General features: G+C 40.1%; 1 protein-coding gene across 9 annotated transcripts in view; it reads right to left on the bottom strand.

Annotated features, from left to right (window-relative positions):
• The window catches only part of CEP128 (centrosomal protein 128), a 479221-nt gene that overhangs the window by 291069 nt on the left and 163656 nt on the right, over nucleotides 1-24496 (bottom strand). For 8 of the 9 annotated variants that reach the window (XM_070378430.1, XM_070378426.1, XM_070378432.1 and 5 more), the window contains 2 exons: nucleotides 17292-17942; nucleotides 10415-10579 (listed from right to left, as the gene is read on the bottom strand). In XM_070378430.1, the coding sequence (XP_070234531.1) occupies nucleotides 10415-10579; nucleotides 17292-17942 (816 nt within the window). The remainder of the gene's footprint in view (nucleotides 1-10414; nucleotides 10580-17291; nucleotides 17943-24496) is intronic. The other variant, XM_070378433.1, reaches the window with a different exon arrangement.

Below are 24496 nucleotides of genomic sequence, written 5' to 3'. Positions count from 1 at the left end.
AATTCTCCAGGCAAGGATACTGGAGTGGGTTGCCATTCCCTTCACCAAGGGATGAAGGTCTCCCACATTGTGGGCAGATTCTTTACCATCTGAGCCACCAGGGAAGCTGCTTCAGTCTGGGAAGTAGAGACCAAATGTCCTTTCATGCATCTGTGGGTCTTGCCCCTCCCTCCACCACAGCTGGACGTAAAGGTCACTCCATCGACGCATTCTAAGCATGTTTCCTAACATCGGGCTGAGTGATTCACACATGGTAACACTCTGGTGTTTCCGTCAATTCTCTGAAAAAGTAAGGACTACTCTGGATTTAACAGCTATCAGGGATTCAGTTAAAAACACTTTACATTTCACACCAGTCAGAATGGCTGCGATCCAAAAGTCTACAAATAATAAATGCTGGAGAGGGTGTGGAGAAAAGGGAACCCTCTTACACTGTTGGTGGGAATGCAAACTAGTACAGCCACTATGGAGAACAGTGTGGAGATTCCTTAAAAAACTGGAAATAGAACTGCCTTATGATCCAGCAATCCCACTGCTGGGCATACACACTGAGGAAACCAGAAGGGAAAGAGACACGTGTACCCCAATGTTCATCGCAGCACTGTTTATAATAGCCAGGACATGGAAGCAACCTAGATGTCCATCAGCAGATGAATGGATAAGAAAGCTGTGGTACATATACACAATGGAGTATTACTCAGCCATTAAAAAGAATACATTTGAATCAGTTCTAATGAGGTAGATGAAACTGGAGCCTATTATACAGAGTGAAGTAAGCCAGAAGGAAAAACATCAATACAGTATACTAACGCATATATATGGAATTTAGAAAGATGGTAACAATAACCCGATTATACGAGACAGCAAAAGAGACACTGATGTATAGAACAGTCTTATGGACTCTGTGGGAGAGGGAGAGGGTGGGAAGATTTGGGAGAATGGCATTGAAACATGTAAAATATCATGTAAGAAACGAGTTGCCAGTCCAGGTTCGATGCACGATACTGGATGCTTGGGGCTAGTGCACTGGGACGACCCAGAGGGATGGTATGGGGAGGGAGGAGGGAGGAGGGTTCAGGATGGGGAACACATGTATACCTGTGGCGGATTCATTTTGATATTTGGCAAAACTAATACAATTATGTAAAGTTTAAAAATAAAATAAAATTAGAAAAAAAAAAACACTTTACAAATAACAAATGATAAATTTATAATTTTGCCTTCAATTTGACCATTTTATTATTATTTTGTTTTTTTTTTTTAATTGGGAGAAACCTGACAGGAAATTACTCATAGTATCCTAGTTAGTGTTTATTTAAAGTGTCTGGTTTAAAGTTTGCCCTCAAATTAATATGTGGAAGTTATAGCTTTAGTCTATTCACACGATATAAAAAAGATGAAGAAAGAGTATAGATTGCCTAAAAATGGCCTAAAGTGTAATCATTAAAATAAATGCTACAAGTCAACAGCTCATTAACTTCTACTTCTTTCTCATACTTGTGGGGGAGAAACAAACAAAAAAACAGAGAATTCTGCCTGCTACTATTAAGGAGTTCTTGGTAAAAAATGTAAAACTGTGATTTTAGCAGAGTGACTATTTTATAGAACAGGTATCTGACAATCATATACATTTTTTCACCTCATGAAAAAGAACAATCCTAAACAGATGGTCAAATTAGAAACAAAACAAAATTAAACAATGCTGATTCATTTTTTCCAGTCACAGATATCTTTTATGTGGAAATATCAGGTTTTAATTTTTCTAAAAAAATTACTGATGACTTCTAATCCAAAATTTATACAGACTAAAAACAAATAAGAAAGGATATGGTAATCTTTTGACTATAATAACAACAAATTTAAATTCAACACTAAAGAAATCAATGAAAAGACAGAAACGTGAGTCATTTTACTGGCAGTAAATAAAGGGGAAAATACAAGAAATCTGTGCTCATATCCTGTTTCCAACACAAGTTGTGCAATGTTGGGCAAGTCACAATACTATGCTCTCAAACTCAGTTTCCAGCTTATGTAAAAATGGCATCATCATTACACTTGCAATCTGAATTATAATGATCTTTTTAAAGATCCACATTTTATATACGAAAATTATTTCTTAAGTGTTTTCAACCAATACAGCCATAGCTTTAAATTTGTTGCTACATGTCACTTCACAAACGATCTAAATAACGGATTTCATGAGAAGGAACAAAATCACATTTCTGCAAACCCTAATCTATTCAATGCTTACGTTCCTGTGAACTGCAATTGCCTTAGATTGTCTCACAATTCATCTCCTAATTGTTTCATTGCAGCTACTCACATCTCCCGAAAGAACTAATAATAGAAAATGAAGTTAAAGTATAACAATGGAGAAAACCAAGTATCATATCAGTTAGCTAAGCATCCCAGATAGCCTACGAAATCTATAAGCTGATCAGAAATGGTTCTATAGAGACCCTTTTGACTGGAAATCCCTTCATTAGGATTATAAATCCTTCAATTGGGCCCTATTTATCAAGTTCACTGCACTGCTTGGAGAGCAGGAATCTCTGGGACATAAGTCATGGGCTTTTTTTCACTGGGGACATATTTTTGTACTGTTTTCTTGTTTTTATTTCCCCAGACTGGCCAACACACAGACACTCATTGAAGGAAAGGGAAAGGAGGAGTGGGGAAGAGAGGGAGGGAAGGGGAGAGAGAGAGAGGAGGAGAGAATGAACAAACACCTATAGCCACAGGTCACCACATCTTTTATCTACACATAAACAGGTAAGCAGGGCTTCCCAGGTGGTGTGAGTGGTAAAGAATCCGTCTGCCAATGCAGGAGCCACAGGAGACACAGGTTCAATTTCTGGGTCAGGAAGATCCCCTGGAGAAGGAAATGGCAACCCACTCTAGTATTCTTGTCTGGGAAACCCAAGAATGAACAGAGGAGCCTAGCAGGCTACAGTTCATCAGGGTGCAAAAGAGAAGGACATGACTGAGCGACTGAGCACGCACGCAAACATATGAGCATGTATGGATACACATTTGTATCTCTTCATCCACAACTATTACTTATAAATTACCTACCATATGTCAAGCTCTGTACCTAATCTTGGGGATAGGAAAACAACCATGATGTGGTTCCTCTCTTCAAATAGCAAACATAATTACAAACCCACCCTCCTGTTTGTTCAACAGGAAATGCCAACTCTTCTCAAGTTGGCTCCTCCTTTGTGGACCATCATCTCAAGTGATTCGACACAGTTCTGGCTCAAAATGTCCAATCAACATAGTTCTGCAGTAAGTCTTATTCCCAGTTCCCTGGCCTGTCGGGAGCCGCGTTAGGCATTACTGACAAAATAGAGGCACGGCCCTAAACTCCCTCCCTTTGTTCCGTAGGCACAGACCCGGAATGAAGGAGTTAGGCTTTGTGATTCTGACTTGTTTTTCCCTTTCCATGGCTGAGTTGACTGAAGAGAATATTAAGGTGCTTATTGTTTTTGAGAGGAGCATGAAAAGGCATAAAGCCTTCTGCAGCTGTTCTCAAAGAATAACTCATAAAGTTAATCACTGACATTTGTTCAAGGACTTTTACAAAAAAGTGTTTCAGGGTGAGCACACAGGCCGCAGCTTGAGGCCATGGGAGGGATTGCTATCTGAGGCCCATTTGTGAGAAAAGTTTATGGCAAAGGAGTTTGCTGAATTTAGGGTTTAGGAATAATTAAAATAGTTAGAAGCTAAAGATTTAATGATTGCTGTAATGTTAGCATATTCTACTATAGCTTATAGAAATTAGGGACTTTAGAGATATTATTAGGTAGAAGCCCTTTCTAAGAAATAGTGAGCTTAGGATACTAGCGGCAAACAGGACTTAGAAAGGTAAGAATTAAACTGAGGAATGTGGTATGCAGCCCAGACATTAGCATGAGTTACAGTGTATTCACAAGGACACATGAGAAAAAGTAGGTAAGAGAATCGCTGAAGAAGGAACTCCTTTTGAGGGGCAACAATGATTTTTGGAGAAAAATAAATCTGGGTCCATGGGAACGAAAAATATCAAGCCTCTGACCTAATGCTTTTGTAAAAGTATAAAAGAAAACCATAAGCTTGAAATAAACAGGCAGTCCAAGAAAACTGAGAGGCTGCCTCAGTTTCTCTCTCGCCAACACCACTCACCCCTTCAGGTTGAATCCCTGGCTGCTGGAGCTGAACTCCGGCACTGGCCCTTAATCCTTAACATATCATAAGTAGTTAATCAATGCTTGCCGATTGGTTTATTGCTTGGCTGATTAACTAGCATCCACTTGGTAACTTAACAATAATAAAATAATGGTAGCTGCTAATTGATAGCTGATCAGGTATCAGACACTCTGCCAAGCACTTTAAATACATTTTCACATTTAACTCCATTAGAATTTATTATTATACTGGTTTTAAGGATGATATAACTGAGACTTTGAGTTTTAAGCAACTTGCCTAATGCCACATGGCTAGAAAATGATTTAAACTGAACGTTCTGTCCATAGCTGTCAACACCTCACTACCTCTGAAAGAGAAAGACCCTATCTGGATATAACTTGATCCAATGAAGTTTTGATTCACAACTAATTATACTAAAAAAAATTAGGTGAACAAAAACAGCTAAGTCAATCAAAAGGATACAACAATCATGTAAACAAAATATATTAAACAAAAGTAAGCCCATAGGCTATGTGTGTATGAGTGTGTGTCTCTGTATTCTTAGATTATTTACCATTTTAGACTTTAGGTATCTTTTCTTTGCATCAGCACCTATTATCAGGACTTGACTATATATTCAATAGTTTTAACAATCGAAAGGGATATTGCTTTTAATGATCCCACTATAAACTTTCAACTTCAGACCTGCATCTTATCCCCAGCATCCAGCAATGCCTCCCACATACTAGATGCTCAATATATAGCAAAGGACTACAGGAATCCCCAATTATCTGAGGGATACATTCCAAGACCCCACCAGGGGATACCTGAAACTGCAGACAGTACCAAATCCTTTACATGTTTTTCCTACACATCCATCAGTTCAGTCGCTCAGTTGTGCCCGACTCTTTGCGACCCCATGGACTGCAGCACTCCAGGTCTCCCTGTCCTTCACCATCTCCCGGAGCTTACTCAAACTCATGTCCATTGAGTTGGTGATGCCATCCAACCATCTCATCCTCTGTTGTCCCGTTCTCCTCCTGGCTTCAGTCTTCCTCAAGATCACGGTCTTTTCCAATGAGTCAGCTCTTCCCATCATGTGGCCAAAGTATTGGAGCTTCAGCATCAGTCCCTCCGATGAATATTCAGGGTTGATTTCCTTTAAGATTGACTGGTTTGATCTCCTTGCAGATCAAGGGACTCTCAAGAGACTTCTCTGGCACCACAGTTCAAAAGCATCGATTCTTCAGCACTCAGCCTTCTTTATGGTCCAGCTCTCACATCCCACACACGACCACTAGAAAACCCAGAGCTGTGACTATACAGAGCTTTGTCAGAAAAGTGATGTCTCTGCTTTGTGAGCAGAGTGATGATGCTCCACACATACATACCTATAATAAAGTTTAACTTATAAACCAGCACAGTAAGAGATTACCAATAGTAACTAATAATGAAATAGGACAACTGTAATGATCCACTGTAATAAAAGTTATATGAAGGTGGTCTCTTTATCAAAATATCTTACTGTACCATATTCACCACACTTCTGGTGAGGATATGAGACATTAAAATGCCTACATGATGAGACAGCGTTAAGCTACTACTGACCTTCTGATAATATCTCAGAAGGAGGATCTCACATGCTTTGGGTGATTCTGGGCCATCAAGCCATGATGATGTGGCTGGTTGGATGTTAGCAGCAGATTGAGATAAGAGGGCATCCCAGGTGGAAAAAAGTGGAACAGAGGAAGATTTCACCATGTTACTCAGAATAATGTGCAATTTAAAACTTCCGAATTATTTCTAGAATTTTCCAGTTAATCTTTCTGCACCGCAATTGGTCCAAAATTGGTAATTTCAGTAATCTGCTGTGGCAGATATCTGAAATTGTGGACAGGGAAACCACTAAGGGAGGCTGGGGAGAATCCACTATACAACCACTAACTCCAGAAACTGTCGACTGAAAAAAACGTACAACATAAGAGTTAAGCTTTATCTGGGGCAAATGGAGGGCTGCAGCCTGGGAAACAGCACCTCAGAGAGCTCTGGGCAACTGCTCCAAAGAGGTAGGGGGCAAAGTCAATACATAGCTGGTTCTGGTGGTGAATACAGAGTTCATGCAATCAAACATTTATCTTTGCAAAGCCTTTCTGCTAGTCACAAGGAGCTGATGTCACCATCAAAGGATTTAGGGCTTTTCTAGATATGAGCAGGTGTAAGGATTGGGTTCATAAAATCAGCTCCTGAAAATATCTAACTCTCTGGAGACCTGCTCTGCCAGTTTTCCCAGAGCACAGCGTGCCGCCTCCCTGATCTCTACCTTGAAGTGCCTTAGGGAGGTATTGAAAGTCAGCAGCCAGAGCAGCACATGATGTAATCCTTACAGAGGAAGATGGCAAGGGCAGGTGACAATTTAAAGTTGATAAAAACTCTGTTCTAAGGTAAATGTTCTATGTATTTACTTATTTATTTAATTTTGCCTGTGCCATAGGGCATGCAGGATCTTAGTTTCTCAACCAGGGATCAAACGCAAGCCCCTTGCAGGGGAAGAACGAAGTCTTAACCACTGGACCACCGGGGAAGTCTCAAATGTTCCATTTATATGAATGCACGATACTGCATATATATCTGGAACATCACAAATATAATAGTGAAGAAACATTTATTCTAAGCAGAATAAGGTAACCTTTACACTTTCAATGTATCAAAAACTTCTCTACTATTTCCTAAATGCAAATAACTAAATATATAACATGTTAATACAACTTTCTGGCTACATTTTAATTATGAAAAACTTGGAAAATTAAGCATTATCTCCAAAGCAACTATACCCTGAAAACAGATACATTAAATATTTGTGAACATTAGACATAATGAAAACAAAGTGTGACGTAAGAGCTAAACTACAACAACTGTCAAGGTTGTAGGCCTAAATTTAGCAACTTAAGCACATTTAATCATAAACACGAAGTTTACTTAAGTTTTATTTCCTTGATTTTAACAATTACTAGAAAGGTAAATGTATATACAGAAATGACAGAGGAAAAGAAGAGCAAAGCATGAAAGTTTCTTCTAGAGGTTTATGCGGAGTTTTATGACACCCTACGCCTTGATAATTCCTTTATTACAGATGTTAGTTAGTAACACTTATCAAGAATAGGATTCATCTGGCCCAGTCTATCCTGCCCTATCCTATTATCCAAATGCTAAGAGTCCTTTCTCTATTTGACTTGTATCACACTGGAAGGCAAATCCTTTCAAGAAGCTGGTAAAGACACAGGGATGGTTGGATGGCATCACCAACTCAATGGACACGAATTTGAGTAAACTCTGGGAGTTGGTGATGGACAGGGAGGCCTGGCGTGCTGCAGTCCATGGGGCCGCAAAGAGTCGGACACGACTGAGCAACTGAACTGAACTGAAAGACACAGAACACAAGTTTAAATATTCTATCTTCTATTCTTAGTTGACACTTTGCCACAAAAGTAGTGACTTGCTGAAAGTCCATAGTATTCTACCCTATGCCTGATGCATAGTGTGCATGCACGCTAAGTCGCTTTAGTTGTGTCTGACTCTTTGCGACCCTGCATGAGGAGAAGGGGCGACAGAGGATGAGGTAGTTGGATGTGATCACCGACTCAATAAGCCTGAGTTTAAGCAACTCCAGGAGACGGTGAAGGACAGGGAAGCTTTGCGTACTGCAGTCCATGGGGTCACAACAGTCAGACACAAGTGCGTGACTGAACAACAACATGGACTGTAGCCCACCAGGCTCCTCTGTCCATGGGATTCTCCAGGCAGGAACACTGGAGGCGGTTGCCATGCCCTCCTCCAGGGGATCTTCCCGACCCAGAGATCGAACCTGTGTCTCTAATGTTCCCTGCATTGCCAGGCGGCTTCTTTACCACTCAGTTAAGTTCAGTCACTCAGTCGTGTCCGACTCTCTGCGACCCCATAAGTCGCAGCACGCCAGGCCTCCCTGTCCATCACCAACTCCTGGAGTTGACTCAAACTCACGTCCATCGAGTATGCCATCCAGCCATCTCATCCTCTGTCATCCCCTTTCCCTCCTGCCCGCAATTCCCCCCAGAATCAAAGTCTTTTCCAATGAGTCAACTTTTCACATGAGGTGGCCAAAGTACTGGAGTTTCAGCTTTAGCATCATACCTTCCAAAGAACACCCAGGACTGATCTCCTTCAGAATGGACTGGTTGGATCTCCTTGCAGTCCAAGGGACTCTCAAGAGTCTTCTCCAACACCACAGTTCAAAAGCATCAATTCTTCGGCACTCAGCTTTCTGCACAGTCCAACTCTCACATCCATACATGACCACTGGAAAAACCAGTGGTCTTGACTAGATGGACCTTTGTTGGCAAAGTAATGTCTCTGCTTTTGAATACGCAATCTAGGTTGGTCATAACTTTTCTTCCAAGGCATAAGCCTCTTTTAATTTCATGGCTGCAGTCACCATCCACAGTGATTGTGGAGCCCCAAAAAATAAAGTCTGACACTGTTTCCCCATCTATTTCCCATGAAGTGATGGGACCAGATGCCATGATCTTCGTTTTCTGAATGTTGAGATTTAAGCCAACTTTTTCACTCTCCACTTTCACTTTCATCAAGAGGCTTTTTAGTTCCTCTTCACTTTCTGCCATAAGGGTGGTAAAATCTGTATATCTGAGCTTATTGATATCTCTCCCGGCAATCTTGATTCCAGCTTGTGCTTCTTCCAGCCCAGTGTTTCTCATGATGAGTCTGCATATAAGTTAAATAAGCAGGGTGACAATATACAGCCTTGACATACTCCTTTTCCTATTTGGAACCAGTCTGTTGTTCCATGTCCAGTTCTAACTGTTGTTTCCTGACCTGCATATAGGTTTCTCAAGAGGCAGGTCGGGTGCTCTGGTATTCCCATCTCTTTCAGAATGTTCCACAGTTTATTGTGATCCACACAGTCAAAGGCTTTGGCATAGTCAATAAAGCAGAAATAGATGTTTTTCTGGAACTCTCTTGCTTTTTCCATGATCCAGCAGATGTTGGCAATTTCATCTCTGGTTCCTCTGCCTTTTCTAAAACCAGCTTGCACATCTGGAAGTTCACGGTTCACATATTGCTGAAGCCTGGCTTGGAGAATTTTGAGCATTACTTTACTAGCATGTGAGATGAGTCCAATTGTGCGGTAGTTTGAACATTCTTTGGCATTGCCTTTCTGTAGGACTGGAACGAAAACTGACCTTTTCCAGTCCTGTGGCCACTGCTGAGTTTTCCAAATTTGCTGGCATATTGAGTGCAGCATTTTCACAGCATCATCTTTCAGGATTTGAAACAGCTCAACTGGAATTCCATCACCTCCACTAGCTTTGTTCGTAGTGATGCTTTGTAAGGCCCACTTGACTTCACGTTCCAGGATGTCTGGCTCTAGGTGAGTGATGACACCATCGTGATTATCTGGGTCATGAAGATCTTTTTTGTACAGTTCTTCTGTGTATTCTTGCCACCTCTTCTTAATATCTTCTGCTTCTGTTAGGTCCATATCATTTCTGTCCTTGATTGAGCCCATCTTTGCATGAAATGTTCCCTTGGTATCTCGTATTTTCTTGAAGAGATCTCTAGTCTTTCCCATTTTGTCTTTACCACTAGTGCTACCTGAAAAGCCCCGATATACAGCAGATACACCCCAAATTTTACAGAGCTACTGATAGGAAAGTAATGAGTCTGTTGGTAATGTTCCAGGTTACCAACCTTCTTAAGCTTCAGTCTCTGTAACTTCAAAAATGAGCCTAATAGTATCAATTTCATAAAATGACTATGAGCATGAAGAGTGCCTAGTACACAATGACCACTTAACCATTACATATTTTATTTTGAACCATGGTTTCCTCATGGGTTAAAGGGATCAATAAAATCTAACTCAAAGAGTTGTGTGAATTAAATGAGCACACATAAATCAATCTGTTGGCATAAATGCTTGCCATAGAGTAGGTCTTCAATAAACCATAACTCCTTTCTTTGCTACCTTGCCTATAAATATCTATTTTAAGATCCATTAGAAATTTAAAATAAAGCGTATTAGAAGGTTACTTGTTGTTGAAAGAATAAAAATCACAGCATCCTAATAAACTTCTATGACTGTATCTGGCACTGATACAACTTTTCTATGAAAGCTGAAAATTAGCATTTATTAACTTCTATGTTCTAGAAGAAATGCAAATAAGCCTTTTCAATTCGAATCCATCCACATGTTTACCTTTTCTTCTAGTTCATCCTTCAAACACTGGTATTTTAGCTTCAATTTTTTGTTCTCATTTGCATTCTGGGTTAATTCCTCTGTCAGCCTGTCATACTGTGATTTCAGCTTCTCCAGCTGGCAACGCTGCACTTGTGCCATATTCTTATCTTCTAAGCTTTCTGCCTGAGGAAAAAAGGAGAAAAGACAAAGTCCACTGGCCGCAGCCAAACTGTACACGAGACAAGTCCCGCGTTGCATCAGTGGGCAAACACCGGGAGGTTTTGCTACTTCTGAGCCTTCCCACGTAGACAGACACGCAAAGAAACATCCTTTCCATGTGCCAAGCCCTGTGTAGCGCTAACTGGGCAACCAAGTAAGTGCAAGGTACTGCACTAGGTGCTGAAGGTAACAGACATGAACCATAAAAGACAGAGACGCAACAATCAAGTCTGACAACGATGAATAAGAAGTTCTTAATAAAGGTGTAAGCAGGGGTCTGTAACCCAAAGAAGGGACATTACCTGCCGAGAAATGCCCCCACAAGGACACACTGTGGCATATCACTGCCTGATCAGTTTCCTTTTCTATAAGAGGAGCGTCACAGTGTTCCTTTTCAAGCTACCTCCTCGTCTTCTGTGAAAGAATTGTGTGCTTTTTTGTGCAATGTAATTATGAATAGCACTCTTGTGGGGTTAGAAAGATTATGAATTGCAGCAGTGAAAAAACTATAAACAACTAAGTATGTAAAAGAGGTTTACCAGGGATTATTTCAGTACTAATAATGCAATAATGTGCCTGGTTTTCATTTATTATTTGAAATATAACCAGAATCAGCTTTAAAAAAAAAATTAGTAATTTCCTAATATTACAGGAATAATGTGTGGAGGGGATTCAACAAAGACTTGCCAGGTATGTGAACTTAAATACCTTTGAAAGGACAACAGTGAGGATGCTGACTCTATGTCAGGCATGGCATTAAGACCTTTTTGTATTGCTTTTCCTCATTTCATCCTCACAACAACCTGCCCAGAGAGATATTATTACTGTCTCCTTTTTTGAAACTCGAGCAGAACAACACTAATAATTCTCCCAAGGGGATGCAGTGACCATAACACAGCCAGGATTTGAACCCAGAAATTCTCTCTGCTGCCCATGTTTTCAGCTGCTCTGCCTTACCACCTTTAAAAGGTACATACATCATAAGGTTTGAAAAACCAGCTGGGTGCACTTGCAACGCGGTTAGTACTAGTTACAGCCACCAGTTACTGACAGCCTGCAAGCACCTACATAGAATCTGTTTAAAATACATTTCAATGCCTCAAATATATTTGCTTCTTTCCTTTGTACACATTTACTGTATGGATTTAATTAGGTACACGGGAACATAATCATGGGAAGTAGTTTCCCGAAGGGAAGACGTTGTGTGAGTTTCAGACAAAATCTCCATCTTATTCACCCAACAAAATTCAGCGAAGACCTGATGCCACTCTGAGTTAACAAAAGAACTGATCTTTTTTTAAATTAGGAATCCTGTATTCACTATCCAAAAATAAATTTTCAAAATAGAGTCTCCCACCAGGAAAACTGTTCCATTATGATTTTAAGCTTCAGCAGAATGCCTGGCTGTTCTTTGTGTCTTATAGAGAGCAAGGGTATAGACGGTCTTGCCCTAAGGCCAGTGGTGAGCTGGGCCAGCTCACAGAGACTCTCAGGGAGCCACTGTGTTCAGCTCCCAACTCTGTGTCCAGTGATGATGTTTGATAGCTTGAAACCAGTCAAAAGGGGGCTCTTAAATCACTGAAGTTGGCAAATGCTACAGATCAGGGCTCCCTTCTTTGCCCCCGGAGAACTCGTTTTAGAACATTTACCAGAACACTAATGCCTAGGTTTGACGAAGAACTTACTTCTTTTGGTGGTCTCATTATTATGCTTACATTTCATTTTAGGGTTTACACAGTGATGTCACTCACAAAAACCCTGAGAGAGAGAAAGACGTGACTGTTCCTGTTCTACTGATGAAGTACAAAGAGGTTAAGTAACTTGACAAAGATCATATAGCCAGCAAATCGCAAAAATACACAACTCTACTCTTGGTCTTCTGATCCCAGTAAGGCTCTACAAAATTATCTTTGTTGAAATCATCTTGAGGTGATAACAGCCTTCAAATAACCTTAAAAGAGTCTTCAGATATTAATAGCAGCAAGAACATTTCATTATAATATTTTACATTTAAATTCAAAAAATAGGCATGAGAAGGGTGGGTCTTGATGGGGAAAAATATATAATTTGTGCAGAGAAAAAAAAAATGGGTAATGTATCAGCACTTACTAGACTCAGAAAAAGTGATAAATTAAGGTGAAGCCAAAAGAGAAATACAACATTTACAGAGCTATTTATCTATAGCCCTCTTGTACATAACTCGACATATTAAATTTTTGATGATGACCACTGCTATCAACTATTTTTAATAATATAAATGAGTCAAAAGTACAGGATTATATTAATAAAACAGCATGAGGTGGGGTTGTCCCTCATGGGTGATTTCGGTTTAAGAGAACAGGACTGAGTTCTCACAATCCCTGGTCTCCTTTTAAGCACATATGCTGCTGCTCTTGTACCACATTAAAGAGTGACTATAAAATCCCTCATCTTAGTCTTCCAAATTAAAAACAAACTAACTAAAAAAAAATCTAAGCAGCTAATACCTGCTGCCTGTCCCTCTGGAGAGGTATGAATACACCCCAAACACACCAAAATATAAGGCAGCCTAAATGGACGGTACTAGTGGTAGCCACAGACCGCTATGGAAACAGAGGAGCAAGAGATTTATCTCAACCTCAGTTGAGATATAGCTATCTTCAGTGAATCCATAAGAGAGGTAAAAAATTAACTGGGCCTTGAAAGGTTAGGCGCCCCTTTTCCTCCTGCAGACTGGGGGAAAGACAATCTGGACGAAGAGCAGGCAGTGAGAAGTCGGTGCAGGAAATGGTTTTCCGTTTGTATGAGGCCAGATGGGGAACAGAAAAAGGCTCCAAGTGTGAACAGCTCAGGTGGGACCACATCAGGGAAGACTGGACTAGATCTGAGACTTTGTTACTGATATACTAATGGGTTTTGAAGGTTTCTGAGCAGGAAGTGATACCCTTGGATCAGCGTTCTGAAAGAGGCAACACAGGTGGTATCTGAAGGCTGAAAGGGAGGAGTTGGGGGTAGAATGAGGGACTAAGGGGGAAGTAGGGAGGCTCCTCAGAGCTGTGTCTCACGTCTCCACAGTCCAAATCAGCAGGCTGAAGTCCACTTGCTACTATGATGCATGCTATATTGTTCATACGCCAAGGCGTCCCGGGGCAAATGCAGTTTCTGTCAAGCAGGCTGTACCTCCTGACTTCACCTCCCTCTCAAGAAAGTATGTTTTCAATACAATGTGAGAATGATGTTTTTACACAGATGATCTTAAATCTGCAAGGGCTGATTAAATTATTACTAACTCCTGCTGGAATGCATGTTTATCACACAACTACATAGTGATGATGAGAATATGAAATATGTCAGTAATACCAACAAGAAAAAGAGGGTGCAGTTTCAACATTGCCAGAAAAACCTAAAGTTCCTTGAAAGAACCATTTCTCAATTCATGACCTAACAAATCATGACATACACATCCTCGTGCAAAAACACTGCCTTCCATTGAGATTCACACTATTTCGACTCTGCCTTCCTGGTTAGCGGTAGCCAACCGACCAGTCATCCTCTTCACTGACGTTTTTGGCGTGTGACCTGTTAACACCTTCGCAACAGCATCATGAACACCCAAATATCTACCCAACAAACTAACATCAAAGTTATTTGACCCATTCGCTTCCAACCACCTTCACCCACATTCCACAATGGCAACTCCCTGCATTACCACTCGCCTGGACCTCAGCTCGGAAAATCTAAGCTCCAGTCGAGGAACTGCTACCAAACAAGCAGCCTGTGGTCATCGATTCCTTTCCCTCCACTCTCTGGTTCCCTTGTCCGTGACACTTCTTCAGTGGTAGCCACGCGGGAGCACATTACCTGCTCCCAGACTGGCCTCGCGCGGTTGGTACCAGCCTTCACCACCACAAACAACTCACTGCACAGCCGCTGTACTCAAGATTCATATCAACAACCCGAGTCCATCCCTATCAACCTTCCCTAGCTTACTGAGCTCTTTCAGAACCTTCAGAGGAAGACACGCCCTGTCTCCTGCTGAAATCTACCCACTCTGTTATTAGTCCGCCGCCGCCGCCAAGTCGCTTCAGTCGTGTCCGACTCTGTGCGACCCCACCGACTACAGCCTATCAGGCTTCTCTGTCCATGGGATTCTCCAGGCAAGAACACTGGAGTGGGTTGCCATTTCCTTCTCTGTTATTGGTCCAGCCCCTCACATCTCCCCACAGACCTTCTCCCCCAAGTTGTGACAAATGGAACGAACACATTTAGTTCATCTTTTAGCTTGTCTGCTGCACTGATACTCATGACTATACTCTTCTGAAATGTCCTCCTTAGGTTTACAAGACACCATTCTCTTCTGGTTCTCCTCCTGTGTCGCATGTGGTTCTGTGTTCTGTATTTCCTAGGAACTCTTTCTCAGTTTGCTCGATTCTTCCCTTAAACAGTGGTGTTCTAGAATTTCATCCTCTTATTTCTCCTTGCATAATCTCATCCAAACCCTGTGATTTCAACTACCAACAATGGGTTACTGGCTCCCAAACATCTAACTTGAATCTCAACTTACTCCTCAACTTCTAACCCACTACGCAGTAAACCGTTCCACCTAGACTTTCATGATTAAGTTTAAGGTCTCTTCACCTAACTCACAACATGCTAAGAAGCTGGATTTGACATTACTCTCTCCAAATATGTTGCTCTGTCTATATTATCCATCTGGACAAACAGCTTCATTATCCAACTAGTCACCCAAAACTAAAGCTAGCCAGTCTAGAGTCTAAATCTTTTCCAGTACAGCAATGTAGTTAAGAACTCAAGTATCTGACTACCTTAGTTCAAGCCCTACCTCTATTACTCTCCAGTGTAAGATCTTGGAAAAGTTACTTCTCACGTCTGAATTTCTTCATTGGAGAGAAATTAACATCACACAATCTACAGAGATGATGTATTAAATGAGTAATACAGATAAAGTTCTTACAGTAATAAAACCAGCACAACCTAAGTGCTGAAAAAAATGTCTGCTAGTATTATTATTGTCACAACCAACCAATCAATATAGGATATGTATTTTATTTTCTATATATGTATTCATATATATATGTGTGTGTGTGTGTATATATTTATATATATATTATATATATGCTGCTGCTAAGTCACTTCAGTCATGTCCGACTCTGTGAAACCCCATAGACGGCAGCCCACCAGGCTTCCCCATCCCTGGGATTCTCTAGGCAAGAACACTGGAGTGGGTTGCCATTTCCTTCTCCAGTGCATGACAGTGAAAAGTGAAAATGAAGTCTCTCAGTTGTGTCCAACTCCTAGCGACCCCATGGACTGTAGCCTACCAGGCTGCTCCATCCATGGGATTTCCAGGCAAGAGTACTGGAGTGGGTTGCCATTGCCTTCTCCGATATATATATATATGTGTGTATTCTCTTCTCCATATCTCTGATTCTGCTTTTGCTTATGGACTCACCAACACTGAAAGACTGTTATGCCATACTTCACTAATATCAAAAGATACAGTTTTTTCACATTTTACCTTCTCTGCCTCCGGATGTTATCTTACAGTTGACAGCATGTCACATTTTCATAGGCGTTAATTTGTTTTCCTAAGCACAGAGCAATCATCCACCTTACAAATGACAGTGTCTTAGGCTACATGAAATAGAATGCAGGCCTCTTACCTATTTCTTCCAGCTTCACATTCTGCTCTACCCACCCCAACTTAAATAACTCCAAATTCACTACTGCCAGTAGACTAAACAGGACTAAAGAAAAATTAATAAATTAGCTAAAAACATTCTACAAGTGCAGCTTAATTATAGTTAATAATTTCATCTTTATCACAAGCATTTTTATGGTAGTTGCATTTCAAGGAATTTTGAGAAAAAATATAATTAATCTTTACAGATTTATGCATGTATTCACCTATTCAATAAGATATTTTTAATGTTCCAGGAACTGGGCACTAGGGATATAGTTGTAAACAAGAGTCAAATCCCAATCCTCATGGAATTCTCATACTAATAAAAGGAGATTAAAAAATAAATAGTATGAAATCTATATCATATGATGATGCATAACTAAAGCAGGAAGGGGGGATAGATTTATCACACTCCTGACAATCATGTTATGAGATGACTCCCCTGCATGTGATAACTGCTAATATAATGATATATACATCTTTGAAATACTTCCTCAAATCCAAGATCTCAATTACGCATTTACCCAGGCAATTCTGACTTGGAAAAGAAGGGGTAAATCTCAAAAAGCCTTGGGTTTGCAAAACCCACAGGCCGATCCTCTTTAGTTACTATGCTAATAGGGGCCATGGTTACAGCTTCTATGGCCTTGACAAGTCTTTGCCTTTTATATTTCAGAAGATCATAAATGTTGAATGTGGGCACATTTCAGGCCCATGACTCACTGCCACCTCTGTCTGCCTTTCCTGAACTCCCCGAACAGCTAACCATTCTTTTTAAAGGGTTTCAGTCCTCTGCAATAGGTGCTCCCAGGTGGCCGCTATAACTCATTTCAACCTGGCCGAACAGGCACGAATACGCCTCTTTATTGTTAGTTTTATCTCCCCTTCAGTGCTTGGGAATACAGAACGATCTCTAAAAGTTTACGCTTTATTAACTTCATGAGCCACCAGAAAATTTCCTCCAGTATCATCAGGATAACTCAGCGCAGGTACCTTCAGGGTCCTAATATGATTCTCAGCCTCACTCTTTTCCTTCTTGAAGTGCTTCATCAGCTCCTGGATATTGTGTTCGTGTTTTGTTTTCACACTCTGCAATGACGATGTGAGATCTTCCAGCTCCCGCTGATGAACATCTCTTTCGAGCTTTAACTGACTAATGATTGTAGCTGTTTCCTCATCTTTAGATTTCGCTTGTGTCCTGAGGTCAGAAAGGTTCTTGAGGACCTCTTTCCTGGCTCTCTGTTCCTCCGCCAATTTATTTGCGAGGTCTGCCCGGATGGCACTCAAGTCCTTGATGGCCTCTTGCATCTCAAGAAGTTGAGCTTTGTCCTTGGCCTGGCTCTCCTTCAGCTCTGCAATCTGTTCCTCCAGGTGAGCTTTCTCAGCTTTCAACTGGCTTTGAATCTGATTCTGTTTTTTCAATTCACCTTCTAGCCTATGGATGGTATCCAGGGAATCCTTGACTTCCAGTTCAAGATCAGCTTGATGAGACTTCACATCACTTAGCTTCTGCTCCTTACAATGAAGCTCCTCCTCCTGAAGGGCACGCTTGGTCAGCACATCATTCAATTCCTTTCGGAGATTCTCTATTTGTTGCAGCGCTGCATAAAGCTGGCTTTTCAGTTCATCCTTTTCTTTTAGAATCTATCAGATTAGGAACAGAAAGCAAAAATTACTGTAAAATTCACCATATACACCGCCAGAAAACAAAATAAAGTTTAAGCCACAAGGAGAAGAAAATTTCATAAAATAATACTTTGTATTTTTTCTGGTTTTAAATAAAAAATATTTTTTAGGCTAGAAAAAGGCAGAAAAATACAATTGCTCTGAAGTAGTACCACACTGAGACATATGTTTCCGATTTTCATCACCAAAATGCATCAATCCATGATCATGAATAATTACTTAAAGGTAAGATAAAATTGAGCAGAAGAATGGGAAAAAAAGACTCCAGTTATTATTTACCAGAGATTAAAATAATACAATGTTACTTAAAATAACAATGATTTGCATTTCAATGGCACACTTTTCAAAAGGAGAAACCTCAAAACAGATAGGGAAGATAATGTGAAGAAGAATGTAGATACAGAAAGGTTTTGGTACAATCAGTCACTGTTAATCAAATAACGTGATTTGATTAGTGACAAGAAACACACCAGTATGTCATGCAGAGGTCTTTAAGTTAAAGGTAGAAATAAGGTTAATTTAAGAGTTGGAAAGGTTGGGAAGGGACTCATGAGAAAAGTCAAAGGACCAAAAGGCCATCGCCCTCTGCCAGCCTCTTTGGGGTTAGGGCTATTGCTCAGGGACAAAGGCCAAGAACTAACCCTTTAATCCTCACAGTCCATCGATGCAAATGAAAAAGCCAACAGCTAAGGCAGGTGAAACTGTCCCCTCTCCCCCAACACTGACACCAATAGCATCTCCGTACTTGTTTACTGATGCCTACCATAGTTTGAACCCAGGAAAAAAAAAAAAATTAAGATTCTCATTTTAGAATTAGAAATGAGTTAAAATGCAAATATTTTAAGACATTTTTATACTTTATATTTTGCACCTCAGTGTGAAACAATTCATGATAAAATAAGTCCATCACTTCAAAAAAATGGTCTCCTCAAATTTCTAACAGGGAGAAAGAGCATGAAGCTAACATGAGAAATAATAAAAGGGAGTGATTAAGCAGCTGAGCTCTGTCCAGGAGAACTGGATTCTCAGCCCAGGCATAAGTAGTTCTATGGCCTTAAAGAAATTGTTTATCTTTATAAAGATAATAAAAGCTACATCATAGGGCTGTGATGAAGACAACTGGGAAGGGGGAAGTAAAGAGAGGGGGTGGGATTTAAGTTTAAGGAGAAACCAGGAGTCTCCAGGAGGTACTTATGCAAGACAGTGATCAAAACTGTGAAGAGAGGGGTTCACTGATAAACTATTGTTCCAGATTGAAAAGTCTCTAGAACACAGGGGAAAGAGTTCACTTCAGAGAGAATTTAAGGCAGGAAAAATGGCTAGAAATAATCATAAGCCTAAGGGCGGATGTTGGAGAAGAAAATGGCAACCCACTCCAGTATTCTTGCCTGAGAAATCCCATGGACAGAGGAGCCTGGTGGGCTATAGTCCAGGGGGTCGAAAAAGAGCTGGACATGACTGAGTGGCTAAACAAGGGCAGATGTATTCTTTTTCTATTGCAGTGTAACAAATTCCAATAAATTCCATGGCTTAAAACAACAACACCCATATATTATCTCACTGTTTCCATAGATTGTCAATCTTGGCAAGCAATTCTGCCTTCCATCTCCTGATGCTAAAATCAAGGTGTCAGCTAACCTGGGCTCTTATCTGGAGGCTCTGAGGGAGAATCCACTTCCAAGCTCATTCATGGTGTTGGCAAAATTTAGTTATGTGCCCCTAGGACATGGGTCCCTGTTACCTTTGCTAGCTTTGGGCCAGCTGTTTTTCTGAGCTTCTAAAAGCCACTCACACTCCGTGGCTTATGGACTCCTCTGTCTCTGAAGCCAGTGACATTCCATACGGAATCCTTCTCAAGTTTTGAATCCCTCTGACTTCCCCTTCTCCCAACAATCAGAAAGATTTATCTGCTTTGAAGGGCTCCTGAGATTAGACTAGGCCCATTCAGACAATCTCCTAATCTTAAAATCAACCGTGCCATATAACATCATCATGGTACTGATATTTCATCCATATTCTCAGCTTCCAGAAACTAGGCTGAGGTATCTTTGGGAGGTCACTCTATGCACCACATTAAAGAAGACAAAACTGACAGAATCCAGCACTGGCTGTAAGGCTAACATAAGGAGGGACCTGAGAATAGGGGAGGTGGCTCAAATACAGTGATTGACCTTTGGAACAGATAACATAGGCCCCTGACCTTGAGTTAAGAGACTTCCATGCAGCCCTGAAGATTATCAGTAAAAATCATGTACTCAAGATGAAGTTGTAGCAGATAAAATGTCTTTGATTGCAAAATACTGTATTTGTTTTTGTCACATGATGGAAAGAGCAGAGATGGGGTGTTTCAAGATGAGTCCTTCAAAGCTCAGACTCTACCACCCTCCACAACTCTCCAGGTTTTGCCTGCACCTTCAGTGTTCCAAGCGTTACATCAATTCAGGACAGCAGTGACAGCCTTAGAGCAGTCACAGACTATGTTGGTCAAGTTTGGAATTTCTTTGGCAATATACATACTAAAAGCTAAGTAACTTCTATTTTCTTTTGGTTAATCCTTGGCTAGTAGCCATAGCCCAAGATTTGTCTAGACATTGACTTCGTGTCTGAAAATGTCAGTGTCCTAACCACCACCTCAGTATCCTGGAGATTCCTGGGGGCCCTCAGTTGAATAACCTTTGTCTTGAGGGAATTCAAAATAATGGACTTGGGTCTCCTTTGGTGAGAAATGCTTGAGTAGAAGTGCCTGGGCCTGAGAAATCAGGCTTGTTTTTTTTTACCTCATTTAAATTTCTGCTAAATGTCCTACCTCCCTCTCTTACTTGGACTAACTTTAGCATAGACAGACAATTTGGCTTTTCCAACTCTGAAAGACTTCAAATTACCAGGCTCAGTAAATATGGACTAAAGATAGCAGATTTTCAGACTCCCAACACCCCAAGATCTTTCTCTCTGCTTTTAGACAGCCCAGTTTCAAGCTGTGCTTGTCGTTCTCTTCTGGGAGTTTTCTAACGGCTGCAATAAGTACACAACAGACTCCAACATCCTCAAGTTTTCCTGAAGTGAAGTGAAAGTCGCTCAGTTGTGTCCGACTCTTTGCAACCCCATGGACTGACTATACAGTCCATGGAATTCTCCAGGCCAGAATACTCGAGTGGGTAGCCTTTCACTTCTCCAGGACATCTTCCCAACCCAGGGATCAAACCCAGGTCTGCTGCATTGTAGGCGGATTCTTTACCAGCTGAGCCACCAGGGAAGCCCTAAGTCATTAACCTACTGGTCACTTAATACCATCCCCTGAAGCACATCATCAAGACCCAAAGGTATGACTTCTAATGGCTCAATTATTTCCAATAGCATGGTAAGGTTTTCCAGCTTTCCCTTGAGAAAAGTCTGATCATCCCTGTCCTCACCCTACTTCTCCACGTAGTCAATCATTTTAGGTTTGTTCACTTACAGCTCCTTACTCTGAGAATTGATGTTTCATATCAGCTTGGATTTTTTTCAGCTGCAAGTAAGAGAAAACTCCAATTCAAGCTAGCTTAAACTACAAGGTGATTTACCATCATTCCAAGCAGAACTCTCCAGACCCAGTATGTCAGAGCTCTAGGTCCACTGCTCTGCATCGCTCTCAGCAATACCTTCCCTCCTAATGAGGCTGCAGTCTCAGGATCATCGCAGGACAGCCTCAGCCATTTCTGGCATCACAGTCAAACACAATAATGTTCAGAGAAGGAGGACATCTTCCTCCTAGCGTATTTTTTTTAGGAATGAGTAACATTTTCCAGAAGGTCCCCAACAGTCTTCATAGTTCACCCTTCAGATGAAGAATAGTTCTTGATCAGAAGAGGGCTAGATGCCTAGCAACTGGCCTATGTTAATTTTTTTTTTTAATGTGATGGAATGAATTGAGCTGGGGTCAGTGAAGAAACCAAGATCACTAGAGGAACCAATATACATGATATTCTATGTAGGTTTTACTGGTACCACTCAAGAGCAGCAACAGAATAAGTAGAGAGTTAGGTAGATCCCAGATTGAAGATCAGCAAAATGTGTGGGGTGGAAGTTAAGAAACTGAAGATGCCGGTGAACATGTCACCAGATTAGCTTTTCATGAAGTCCAGTCTGAGAAGGAAAAAAAACTGATTTCAAGAAACAGTTGGTCAACCAATGGAATGTAGGAAGATGAAACTCCGATGGTAATAGTTAAAAGAGGAGAAAGGAATAAAACTAATGTGGACAATAAGAGACTGAAATTTTAGAACTAAAGATCTGAACACAAATTATAGATGATGACAAATTTTAGCCACAGAAATTACCTGCAGAGTGATTTGAAGGTCACTATACAATAGGAAGTTAGTGAAATATAAAAACACAGAGACCAATGGGCTGCTGACTTAAACTTGGAGATCACCAATGATAATAGCAAAATTATATATAATGAAACAGGTTGAAGGGAAGCCAGGGGTGAAAATTCTTGAGAAAAGTGGAGGCTTAATGGAGACATAGTAGCAGTCAGGAAAAATGGGAAGGGAATGTTCTAACTGAACACTGTTTCCACTGAAGAAGAGCTATAGGGGAAGATTATGAGAGGAGGATTGAAAATGGGTGGTGTGATGCCAAAGGAATGATACTGCTTAAAACCATGGATTTATAGGAACAGGAATCAACTCCTCAAAGGCCTATCAAGTATGTACAGTTCTTTTTCCTTTTTTTTAAGGAACCAAAAGGTAGACAAGAAAAATTTTTAAAGAAAACAAAAGTTATTTTTCTGCATGGAAGGAAACATGCAGAAAGACTGCCGGGTTATACTAACATATCAGTACTCTAGCCTTTCTTAAATTGCTTATGACAAGACTGCACACACATTTAGAAAGTGTGCACTTTAGCACTGATCCTCCTTACTTTTCAACCATTAAGAAATTCACATTTGAAAAGATAGTATATATTACATACAGCTCTTTTATTTCCCTCAGCATGAAAGCAATACACAGAAGGAAAAGATGGCAATTTAAGATTCTCGAAGTCAAATATTATCAAGGAAAAAGCTCAATACATGGGCAAGTCAATTATCCTGCCAATTCAATAAGAAAAAACACAACCTAAGAATCACTCCCATTATCCATGTTAAAAAACAAACAAACAAACAAACATGAATTTGGAAACATTCAGAAAAGCATACATTATGATCAAAACCCAAATTGAAATTTTTTCCTTATTATTTTTAAAGTACATATAAAAACCAATGACTTCAAAAGCACTTTAAAGGAAAAAAGGCAAAAAATCCTAATTCTTGACTAGATTATTTATATCAATAGAATGCTAGGCCTTCTAGTGAATGTTATATATAATGATAGAATGTTACGCCATCTATGTATCTCTGAAGAATATCATGATTCCCTGATGTAACCATTCATGTCAGTGTCTTTTAAGAAAAGTATACATACTGACCTGTCTGGATATTTTCTGCAATGATATGCTATTTATTTGATGTGCCATATGCTTCAATAATGAAACAGTTTTGTAATATGATATATATCTGACATCTTACCAAGATTTCATAATGTAATGTAAAAAGCAGGAAAAAAAAATAAGAGCAATAGTTAAGAGAATAAAAGCTTTTGGCTTTCTAATGAATTTTAAGTGGCACATCTTAAAGCAGAAAATAAGTGAACCTGGAAAAAGATAGATGGAAGTAGGCAAGGAACTATTTTGAAAATGCAAAGACTGCATCTGTTGAGCACATGAAAGGGCTCAATAAAGTTACTTATTAAACAATTAATCCATTCTCTATAACATGCTTTATTTGTAAACCAGTATCATTTTCACCTTAACATACACTTCCAAATATACCCTGGAGTCACTTTTGGAAAGTAATTCGTCCCAAAAACACAAAATGTGAGTAGACTGTCTTACTACTGCCCTAACGTGGTTTTCTGTTTTATTCAAAATTAAATATTCTTCAGAGGCATTATTCAGTAAGGTATTAAAGATATACTTTTTCCAAAGTGATTTACAATGTATTTCCATATCACAGACTTACTGGACACTTGAATTTGCAGTAGAATATCTGTTACCCTTTCTTCTTTGATTAACCATTGCTCTAACTGCAACATGCTGCATTAATTTTTAAGGCTTTTAAAGTGGAAATTACAATGCCTGCTGTGATAATTGTAATACTACCCTAACTGTGGCAATCACTTTAAAACTACTTCTTTGCTTATCATTAGCAATGCTAAGTGATAAAAATAATTTTAGCAGGAGTATTCTGGGAAGTGATTGTTTAACAATTTTTAATATTTAAAGAGCTCAATCGAGAAAACTCTCCTGGATTAAGGTACTGTCTGATGACATGGACCCTTCTAAATTTCCTCTCATTAAGTAAAATCCCCAGATGGCTCTCAATCAGTCAATTTCCCCAACCACTCTTCTCTCTCCCTACCTCCGTTATAGGCAGACTCATTGAACCAATTGCCAAACCAGGCTGACAACAGAATAATCTAGGTAGACCAATC

This window comes from Bos mutus, chromosome 10 (genome assembly GCF_027580195.1).
Source record: "Bos mutus isolate GX-2022 chromosome 10, NWIPB_WYAK_1.1, whole genome shotgun sequence".
NCBI lineage: Eukaryota > Metazoa > Chordata > Mammalia > Artiodactyla > Bovidae > Bos > Bos mutus.
This window is presented reverse-complemented; position numbering and strand designations above follow the sequence as displayed.